At 47.8% G+C, this 10,834-nt stretch overlaps 3 protein-coding genes across 3 annotated transcripts; 1 reads left to right on the top strand and 2 right to left on the bottom strand.

Annotated features, from left to right (window-relative positions):
• Window positions 1–286: 286 nt before the first annotated feature.
• tif35 (translation initiation factor eIF3 core subunit g) lies at window positions 287–1,643 on the bottom strand. Its single transcript, XM_057251303.1, is given in 5 exon segments — window positions 287–544; window positions 618–789; window positions 890–1,284; window positions 1,296–1,510; window positions 1,574–1,643. The coding sequence occupies 5 exon segments, from the start codon at window positions 1,588–1,590 to the stop codon at window positions 492–494; spliced, it is 852 nt and encodes a 283-aa protein (XP_057110628.1). The 5' UTR covers window positions 1,591–1,643; the 3' UTR covers window positions 287–491.
• A 4,140-nt stretch (window positions 1,644–5,783) lies between these two features.
• Window positions 5,784–6,420, bottom strand: N7479_003605 (uncharacterized protein; the record flags this gene model as incomplete). Its single annotated transcript, XM_057251302.1, has 2 exons — window positions 5,784–6,003; window positions 6,059–6,420. The coding sequence occupies 2 exons, from the start codon at window positions 6,418–6,420 to the stop codon at window positions 5,784–5,786; spliced, it is 582 nt and encodes a 193-aa protein (XP_057110627.1).
• Window positions 6,421–7,070: 650 nt separating this feature from the next.
• N7479_003604 (uncharacterized protein) lies at window positions 7,071–10,449 on the top strand (the record flags this gene model as incomplete). Its single annotated transcript, XM_057251301.1, has 4 exons — window positions 7,071–7,189; window positions 7,241–7,461; window positions 7,520–7,648; window positions 7,700–10,449. The coding sequence occupies 4 exons, from the start codon at window positions 7,071–7,073 to the stop codon at window positions 10,447–10,449; spliced, it is 3,219 nt and encodes a 1,072-aa protein (XP_057110626.1).
• Between the last annotated feature and the right edge of the window lie 385 nt (window positions 10,450–10,834).

Raw genomic sequence — 10,834 nt, 5'->3', positions numbered from 1 at the left:
TTTGCGCATTGACATGCTTAGTAGATGTTGGAACACAGTTCCAATCCAACGATGATCTTCCCTACGCTGATCCGGATGTCGAAAAAATGATAAAATGCTGGTGAACTATAGCATCTTTGCCCCTGGTCCCTTCATCGGGTTCCCATGGGTGTTTGAGATGTTCCATGGTTGCCCCCGAAGCAATTCTATAATTGCTTCGAGAAGAACATTGGAAGGATTATCAAAAGAACACAAAAGACAAACTACCGTGAGGTTACGACCCGTGAAACAACCAATAAAACCATGTATGAAGTTCAAAATTTCTCTAACCCATTGCTTTTGTATAGACTGACGAATGCAAGTAACTGACATCCTGGATGTCTTTTTGGGAATCATCATTATCAACCAGGTCCTACAGTACAAGGAAAAGAGCTTCGGCCCAAAGATAGGCCCGCCTGAGAAGAAGGAAAAGTTCCATTCAAAAAGTCGTAAGAGAGAACCGAGAAAGAAGTTTAAGTAGTGCGCTTGGCGAACTCGACGCGGAGAATAAGGTGGCGGTAACCGACTAGCAGCAAAACGGGTTAGCACTCGAGGAACTTGTAGAGAGAAGATCGTAAAACGGAATGTTGGAAACATACAGCCATCCACCTTCTCGGCAGCAAGTGCTGCATCGCCGCGATCCGCATAGCTGATGAAAGCAAAGCCCTTGGCTCTCTGGGTTTCCCGATCCCGTGCAAGGAAAACTCTGGTGACACGACCGAAACGCTCGAAGAGATCCCGCAACTCGTTCTCCTCTGCCAACTCGCTGACCTGTTTGCCACGAAAAAAAAGAAAAAGTCAGTACCAAACAAAAATAAACAACCATGATGCTCGTAGAGCTCGTAGAAAGCAGAATAACAGCAGAACATACGTTTGTAACTCTGAGTGTCGCCAAATCGTCCTTCTCGAAGCGACCACCCATCTTCTCGCCGCCAGCAGCACCGCCCTTCCGCATGTGAGGAGGAACGTAGCTGGACTTTCCAGCACCGAGACCACCCGCATCGTCCTCTGCCTCGGCGCCACCAGGAGCAGCAGTGCCCTCTTCGACGGGGGCCATGGTATCCTTGAAGGGACAGCGGGCCGTGAAATGCTCTCCACTGCAAATACGACACTTGACCTTCTTGTCCTTCAGCTGGTCCTTCATGCTGCCCTTCTCGCCACCCTCCTTCTCGACCTCCTTAGCGTTGGCCTTCCAGTTGACGCTGGGACGGAAGATGATGTTCTCGCCGACGGAGGTGGTATCGAACGTGGGACCGGGGGGTGGCCCTTCTCAAGACCGAACTTCTCCCATTTGCGGCGTTCGGCGACCTGAGGGTTGACGTGTTCGCGGACAATAGTAGTCTTAATTCGGCGGGTGACCTTCACTTTCTTGTTGTCATCGTTGTAGCGGTAGGAGATGACGGTCTTGGTGCCGTCCTTGTTCGCGATCACTTCTTGCGGCGGGAGCACGGAGGGGTCATCGAAATCTTCGTCGTCGGCCCAGTCGGCGCGGCTGTAAAATAGAGAGTTTTGTTAGGTCGGTAATTTTTATACGACTGAAACTGTGTATACTCACTTTCCGGTTGGAGACATGGTGTAAGTGATGGTGTTATTACGGCTGCTGAATTTCTGGATTTCTTTCAAAGGCGAATCCGTTGTGGATTTAATAATTTACCGTGGCGCAGCTGTGGCTGGTGGCGGAAATCACGTGGCGCGGTGTATAACCCCATGTGTTTCAATTCTCTATATTCTGCTTGCTACATCCTGGTAGGGCAAGGATTTCTTCTGCTATCCTATATTGACTTTTTGATAAATGAAGAAACTTGGAGAGCTTCAAATTTTGATGCTCACTACAAGCACTATCTTCAGGTATAGTAATTTTGTAGGAACGTTTTCTTCAAACCAGAACGAATGCTTGCAGTGGGCAGAGTGATCATTCAACCTGAAGTATAGCATAGCATTTATGCATATATAGCTATAGAATCTTTGTCCTGCGTATAGTGTTTTGTTTTAAAGAAGTACAAACCCTTGTATCTCTTCATATATGTCCGACTACTCCGTATGGTGGAAATGTATGGGTCCAATCAATGGTATTCAACTCTCCGATTATCTCTCTTCTCGGAGCCAGTAGCTCTGCCTGAAGTTGCTTCTCTAGTTCGTCTTCAGTGGTTTCAAGATCCGCTTCTTCTTGCTGGATCTGGTCCCTTTGATCTCCCTCGGTATCCACCCCCTGACCAGAGCCAGTATGCCTCTCTTGCTCCTGCGGTGGGGTGATTGGTAGTGGTGGTAGGGGCTGTTCAATCGGAAAGGAACCTGGTAGTGCTTGTGGTGGAGGGTCTGGGGTCGGCCAATATGACCTATCACCCACCCCCTGGACTGGGGTAGTCCCTCGTTGGTTGACTGTCATCTTTTGGACCTCTGCTTGTTGCGGAACCTCCTCTTGCTGCTGTACTTGCTGAGGCTCCTGTGCTTCCTGTAGATCCTGAGTCCTCTCTTCCATCGTACTAGTCTCCTCTTGACTAGTAATTTGGTGGTTTATCACCTGTGCGACCTCCTTAACGGTGAGTTCCTGTGGTCCCGTTATAGCTGGTAGTGGGATAGGCTGATATTTCTCATAATCAGGGGTATATTTTCGTGTCTCGTCAATGACTGCATCCCTGATATACCTCACTTTCCCACTATATGGGAACCAGATCTTCCAGATATTCGAGGCAAGGTATCCCACCACGAAGCCAATCTCTGCACGTGGGTTCATCTTATCGGACTGTACTTGCTTCTCAATCCTGCAGTACGCCAAGCTTCCATATAACCTAATATTTGATAGGTTTATCCTCGGCGCCTGTGGTGCGACTTCCTTCCTCACTTCCTCCCATGGTACCACCCACCGATTCTCGGCGGCGATATACGTTGGTGTACGATTTAATAACCATACGGCGGCGCTTGCGAACTCCGGCCATAGCTCCTTTGGGAGGTTCCCTTCGAGGGCGAGCATACGCATCCGGGTGATAATCATTCCACCTGATCTCTCAGCATACCCATTCATCTCTGAGTGCCCTGGGGGGGAGTGATATATCAGGATACCATCGCTTGTGAGACTATACTCCGCTGCTCTGCCAGCTGCTGCTTCATTGTCGTAGTGGAAGGCCTTGATTGGCAGCTTCCACTGATTTCTTGCAAGTTGTACAAACTGGTTGATGGCCAATTGACATTCAGGTTTCACTTCGTGAGTCATGATCCAGTGGAATCTCGGTCCTTCTAGGTAGAAGTGGGATATCCAGCGGTGCTTATTGTAGGCTGGCTGCAGCTGAATTAGGTCGAAATGCACCCTTCCAAAACGTCCAAAGGTACGTCCAACTTGTCGTCTTGAAATCTGCCTCGGAGCACTTCCTGTCTTACAGGTCTGACATAGAGATTCTTGCTCTGTGCTTGCTCCTCCTTTATCGTCAAGAACAACGCCGTCTACCATAGTAGCAAGCTTTGCTACGGTCCGCGGTTGAATGTGTGCTAGGCGTCGGTGCCAAATTTCAGAGGAAGCCCTTGATTCCTGTGGCTTCACTGATTTCCGTTGTGCTTGCTGCACAGCATATGCTTGTTGTGGCGGAGCCTCGCCTGGCTTGTCAAAGATCCAGAGATTGAATTGATCCCATAGGTTCACACAGACGACAGGTCTATCATTTGGGTCCCGTATACAGTTTGTACGTTGGCACCAGAGGCCGCCTTTCTTCTTTAGCATCGCGTACGACACGAGACTCGTATGGAAACTTGGTGAGTATAGAGCGTCGCTTAAGGTGATCTCCATCCTTCCCTTTACCGGGTGTCTCCCTAAAAGTCTGACTTTGCCTCTCCCTAGCACCTGCGTGGTACTATCTCCGGTTGTTAGGTCAATTATATCAGGTGTGAAGTCGACGAATAGGGCTCGGTTATTGCAGACATGCGCACTTGATCCGGTATCAAGAATCCACCGGTCACGGAGGGAGGGCTCGCCTGCCTTTGCCACAGAGAGCACGTGCTTGCTAATCTGTATAGCTTCACTTGGCTTGCTTCGAAAAGTGGTTGCAAAGCTGACTTGGTTGGCGGATTCGGCTGGTTTTTCCTGTGCTTGCTGAGCTTGCTGAGCTTCAGCTATCACTTTATCCACCCATTGCTTCCAAGCGTGGTCCTTTCCTAACTTCTTCTTTGCTTTCTCTAGTTTCCCTTCGTTTAGGGTATACCCTTCTGGCCGAATCGCTTCGTTTAGGAGCCAGCAAGTAGCAACTTTATGCTTCGGGTGTGAGCTACCACAAGGGCAGTGTCTCTTCTCAAACGGAAGCTTCTCTTGCTTTGTTTCCGGTTTCGCCTCTTGGTGACCTTGCCAGGTCGAGAAAGCGCCTTTTGGAGGAGTGGTTGATGACACCACCTGTGCTCCTATCTCGCGATTCATCGCGCGGAATGATTCAAGGAGATCTCGGGTATCGTACACCTTCTTTTCCATCACTATTTCCTGGTATTTGCCTTGCCACCATATAGGTAGAACTTCTTTCACGGCGTGCAGGAAGTCCCTATTGGCATCTCCGTCCTTGATACCAAGACTAACCGCTTGCTCCCTTAGCGAGTTCCACTTTTGAAGCCACTTGTCGATGTCTCCAGTCGGCTTCTGCATTGCAAACACTTTCCAACTCATTCGGATTTCCTCCTCATACGCGGTCGATCGAGCGAACCGAGACTTCAGATACACAAGTCTATCATACGGTGTACGATATGTGATCAGTGCGAGGTGGTGTACTGGGTCAAGATAGGTGAGGATATATTCATTTACATCACTCAGTCCCTTTGCTTGCTTCTCCCATCGAGCATAGCTCATTTTATACACGTCTGCTTGGTCTCTCCATTTCCTTCGATCTGTTTCGGTGCCCTCTTCAGGATATTCTGGTTGTACCGGTTCCTTTAGAGTATCAGGTCGTTCAGTTGACGGGGTATCCGGGTTGCAGTGATCCCAGACATTTTTTTGCATTGCGTATAGCTGCACCTTCGCAAACCAGGTGAGCCATTGCGGTGCATCCTTCAGTTTATCGCCCTTCATGGCGGAGAGAATCGATGCTGTTTCCATTGCTGGATGCTGTGTTGTTTTGATGTGAAACAAGGGATGACTTTCTGCGGAGTGGCTTCGTGGAGGTTTATAAGACAGTTTCTAGCAAGTTGCTAGGTACTATATGCCGATATAGTAGTCTTATTCAGTGCGAACCGGGCTCATAACTGTCCGACTACTCCGTATGGTGGAAATGTATGGGTCCAATCAATGGTATTCAACTCTCCGTATTGCTGTATTGACTTCCTGGCAATTTATACTGTCCTGATTACATAAGAAATATTACTGCATACTTAGGATTAATAAATCCTCCGGTATCCTGGTGTATCTGCGCCGACAATATATTGGTGCCTGAGGCATCACATTTCATAGATCAAGAGGGAGCTTGTCCGTTCCTTCCTCATATAAGTCTAAAATTCAAGTAGGCACTATGGAGTAGTCTGATAACGATTCTTATAGTGGTGGAATTGGGATTAGAACATTGGAGGCTTGATTCACATATAGGTAGCCCTGGAGACTTTCTTCCTAATGTTAATGCACTAAGGTTTCTAGGATGGAGTACATACTACGTTTTGCTAGAAACTACGTTTTGCTAAAGAACATCCATTCATTCTAGTCTTTCTAGATACTAAAAAAAGAGAGGCAGAAAGAGAGAAAACAAAAATATAAACCCTAGTCCATGCCTGGAAAGAAACAATCGTGAAATAAAGAACAAAAAGAATTAGTAAATATAGTGGTTGTTTCGTGTGTGCTGAGCCAGGTTGTCCGCACGATTAAAAGCCTTCTCGCAACCTTGTACTGGACATAGATGAGCAAGAGGGCTGACGTGTATTTTCCGAATGTGGCGGATGAGAGAAGATTCTCGTTTGAAAGTGCCCATGTAGCTGCAGTCTTCCCACTTGCATCGAAACTCCGGATCGTCGGGGCTGTGCGAAGCCGATCTATGGAGTGAGTTAGACATTCCATTTGTATTAAATAACAGGGAAATTGCCCTACCCGCTGATTTGATTTCTTCTAGCGTGGCTTCGAGTACTGTTGCGTCCCTGGGAAATTACAGCCGGCTCCTGGGAGAGATTTGGATAGGCTGCAATTCCAGGATTCGAGGCGATCTGTTGGTGGGGCACGCTAGTTGACATGGCACGAGTAGAGCCCCCCTGCACTGCCAAGGAATTCGGCTGAGTGCGAAGCGACAGGAAGGAGGAGATAGGCACCACATCATTGGGCATGAACCCTTCGAATTCTGCGGATGCGCTCCAGTCAAGATCAGGAGCTAGAGGATGGAAGCTTTGGGCAGAATCGCTTAGATTATACCCGTAAATACGGGTATCCTCCCACTGTTGATCATAGGGCGATGTCATGTTCACCTAATAGAGCGATTTAAAAAATGTAAGAAGAGCCCCCAAAGCGAGGGACCAGAAGTATGTATTGCTAAAGGACTGTTGATGAGACTTTGGGGGAAATTCATTCTTTCAGGGGCAGGGAACTGTATTTATGCTTGTGTCTTGTGGTCTTAGTAGTGTCGGATCTTTATAAAATGAGCCTTGGTGCAAATCCTAAATTTACCTATATGGGAGGCGAGGATCCCCAAGAAAGAAAACCGCCCCGATGTGTGAGAACCGACGAATGAGGTTCTTCTCTCAAGTAGTGGAAGGCCCACGGGTATGTTGTAGATTGGGGTTGTTGAAACCTTTAGAGACCCCTTAAACAAGCTCATACCTACCTTCATCAATCTATTTAACAAATGACAGCTCACAATGCGCCAAAGGGCAGCTACGTGGAATTCAAGGCTATGCATGCCAAGCTTCTTTGTGGATAGCGATGTGTGAGAACCGGCCAATGAGACTACAAATTTCGGCCTGTCGTTAGTGCCGGTTGCCTTTTAGTTCGGAAGGTTGGAACCACTTAGGAGCTGACTAGATGGCCTGGATTTTACCTCAGATTCCCTTAAGTAGACTCATCCTGCACACTACACTCCTAGTCATAGCGTACTGCCCCAATAATTCTCACAATGACGGAATCGGATTTCGAACCATTCAAGCTCGAAATTGAGCGTCTGTACATCCATGATAACAAATCCTTGACCTCCGTGATGGAATACATGACGTCTAAATACTCTTTTGCCAAATCGTAAGTGTTGCAATACCACTTGGTCATTTCACTTAGCTCACAGATAGAAAGCCCAGGTCAGTACAGCCGGCAACTCAAGAAATGGGGGTTTGTCAAGGGTCACATCAAGGCGGACGAGTGGATTTGGATCGGAAACAAGCTGAACAAGAGAAAACTCAACGACAATAAGAAAAGCGAATTCCACATTGGTGGAAAGGAGATTCACGTGCCAAAGCTCAAGAAGGCAAAATATAGAGATGCCTATGTTTCGAGCGTAGCTAGGTTCACTACTGGTAAGCTGTGTAGATGCTTCTGATCAACTCGGAGATTGATAGACTGATCGATTTCTAGCTCCTTCCCCGAAAACCCCAGAAGGGTTCTTTGTTTACACCCCACCATCGGTGGGCATGGATCTTACATGGAATCGGTCACTCCCATGGCTGCGCTTCATCAAACTTGTGCGCCCTATCGAGAATGAAGGTATGTCTTTCTGGATATGATCCGATTCAGCCGAGACTCACTGGATTTCAGAAGTACTATCGCCATCCTCGTCCCTGACCGTCTGTTCCCCTCGTGGTGCTGATGCGCTCTCTATCACCGTCAACCACGAACTGATGCATCGATTGAGCACAATCATACCATGGAATAAACTATGTCATCCTCCGAATATACGTAGTAGCTCTCGAACATCGGCAGCTTTGAGCATACTTATGCCAGAGGAGTTTCCGGGTCAGCACGATGATTTGTCGATGAACCTGAGTAGTTCTACAAACAAGGGAAGAGATCGCATGGCCTTGGAGCTCTTTCTTCTTTCAAACAACATCACCTCACAAGATCCAGGGGGGCGGACTGCGAGCAATATCAGATCAGATGATGAGAGGGTGATGCGAATATTGAGCGATTATGGTTGGAAGAACTTGGAACACATTCAGATCCTTCTATCGACTCGCGAGCCAACTGCTGAAGCTATTGCGGAAAAGATCTTTGCAAGTGCATTGAGACTACACGATGTGGACGCGGTGAAGATGATGCTTGAGGCCCACATGAATCCAAACAACCCATTGATTGAGTCAATCTCTGGTGATATCTTGACACCTCTCCAATTTATTGCAGGAAGCCACCATGAACACAGCGAGGAACTTGTCAACCTTCTTATATCCTATGGGGCGGATGTAAATCACTCGTGCAATGAGAATCCACCTCTGTTTTATGCCATCAACGAACATGATAACAGAACCATCTGTGCTCTTATGTTTCATGGTGCTATTGTAACGCCATCATGTCTTTGTGCTGCCACACATTTGAAGGATATCGGAGTCTTCTCAGACATTGCTGATTCCTGTTCTGATGTGAACGCACGAACCGGATGGCAGGACTTTGGTGCTCTTGCTGAGGCTGTCAAACATGGGAATGTTCTCATGATTGAAATTTTACTCTTCAAAGGTGCCAATATGAATGATCTGGTCACTGTCGATTTCGAGGATGATGTTGCGACGACCACTATCTTGGGCCTTGGCGTTCGTACACAATCTATCGAGGTTGTACGTGCCTTGTTGTGGGACTGCTATGACCTGAATCCAGACTTCGATGGCCTGCCTTATATTTCGCCCGTTGTACTAGCGGTGCAAATAGGGAGTTTTCAAATTACTCAGGCTCTACTCGAAGCTGGAGTCAATATCAACCTCGCCGACAAGCAAGGGAAAATGACACTACTTGAACGTGCCACTGAACAGGGCTTTTCAACAACGTTGGAACTGTGGAGAGTGTTGATTGAATATGGGGCCCAAGTTGACAGACCAGCTTCTGGTCAGGAATTTGAATCCTCAGCTCTTCTCGTTGCGATTCAGCGAAATTCGTCCGAAGTTGTTGAGCTCTTAATAAACGCAGGCGCACGCCTCAATGATGAATACACGAAGGCCCCTTACACTGCGCTTGGAGCCGCCATTGAACAGGGCAACCAAGTGTTGATTGATAGGCTCATGGCTGCTGGAGCTACGCTTGTGGGAACCAAACTAGCAACGATTGGCAGCTTATGCACTGCAATGTTCCTGGAGCAAAATGGAGTTCTTCAAGGCATTCTGAGGGTATCAGGCCCCGGAATCCTTGCTGCTGCTTTATCTGCGAAGAAGGCCAATCTAGTTCAGTACTTGCTTGAACATAATGCTGATAATGGAGATCGGATGGAGAATGAAGTTTCTACCCCGTCTAAACAAACCCCATTGGAAGCAGCAATACGAGCGCAGGATTTTATTTTTGCAGAAAATCTTTTGGAACGGGGGGCAAATGTTACAGATCGTGTTCTTGCAGATGCTATACGCACAGATCCTGTATATTTGGAGCACTTGCTGGCTAGATTCTGCGGAAGTGCCCCAACTGCAGTAGGAACCGCAGTCTCCCATGGTACAACCTCCCTACAACTGCTTCAAGTGCTTCAAGGGGCAGGAGTGGACCCCACTGGCGTACCACAAATGTTCCAGAATCATTGGAATTTGGATGATTTTCAACTGCCACCACCAGAGTCAGTACTCGAAATAGCGGTGGTCGTGGCGTCTAGGAAGAATCTACAGTTCCTGCTCCAATGGACGTCCTGGAGTCCAAGGCTGATCGGTCGTGCTTTGACATTTGCGATACTCTTGCATCTGAATGAGCTCGTGGAGGATATACTGCCTTTCAATCCCGATCTGACCCAGGAGATTACCATCCAGTACTTCTCTGGCACAAACGAATTTGGACCAGTCAGAGGAGAGCAAGAAACATATCGCCCCCTCGAAGCCGCAGTCGATAGACAAATGGTCCCGATCGCGCGCACATTGATGGGAAAAATCGATGTCAACTATCTTGGCCGTGGGGCTCGCCGTCGAACGGCATTGCAATATGCCGTTGAAAGAGGAAACATGGAGCTTGTCAACCTCCTAATTTTGGAGCATGGCGCCAGGATTGATAGCCCTCCCGCCACGGATGGAGGTGCCACTGCATTGCAGATTGCATGTCTCAAAGGCTACATTGGTATTACAAAGAGACTACTCGACCTAGGAGCAGATGTCAATGAAGCTCCCGCAAAATACAATGGACGTACCTCACTGCAGGGAGCAGCAGAGCACGGTCGAATTGATATGCTACAAATTCTGCTCGATGAAGGAGCGTTGATTGTCGGTGAAGGCGAACCGCAGTATCACAAAGCTGTTGAGCTTGCGGAACGCAATGGACATTATGCTGCTGCGAGGCTGCTGAGGTCTTGGAGGGACTCTGTCTATTGGAGCCCATCAGCGGTGGAAGAATGAGGCCCGAATTTTCCCTGCAACAGAAAGACATCCAAAAAGACTATGAAACATTGTATACCACAAAGCCGCGGGAGCGGCCTGCTTTTCTTGTTTGTCCCAGATCACACTGCTCGGGATTTTTGCGAGGATTCAAGACTTTTCTTGTAGGCCACTGACTGGGTCATTGATTTCTTTGAGGACATCCCGCTCGGGGATGGTTAGAATGCATCCACCACCTTTCCTTTCTTTTCTTTCTTGAGCTGATAGACTCGTAACTTTTCCCTCCTAGATTGGTTCAGTTGGATACCCCTAGGGTTTATTAAGTCTCTTCATGATCTCGCATCCAAATCAATATTACTTTACAAAGTTCATAAGGTAAGAAACGACACATGGACCTCTCCTCCAG

This window comes from Penicillium vulpinum (genome assembly GCF_028829585.1).
Source record: "Penicillium vulpinum strain IBT 29486 chromosome Unknown utg000002l_segment0_segment0, whole genome shotgun sequence".
Taxonomy (NCBI): domain Eukaryota; kingdom Fungi; phylum Ascomycota; class Eurotiomycetes; order Eurotiales; family Aspergillaceae; genus Penicillium; species Penicillium vulpinum.
This window is presented reverse-complemented; position numbering and strand designations above follow the sequence as displayed.

Excerpts from the sequence above, each read along its gene's own strand:
- tif35 (XM_057251303.1), bottom strand. Across the intron at positions 790-889 it reads CGACACTCAGAGTTACAAAC|GTCAGCGAGTTGGCAGAGGA; the intron begins GTATGTTCTGCT and ends CGTGGCAAACAG. Across the intron at positions 545-617 it reads TGCCGAGAAGGTGGATGGCT|TCGGTTACCGCCACCTTATT; the intron begins GTATGTTTCCAA and ends TTTTGCTGCTAG.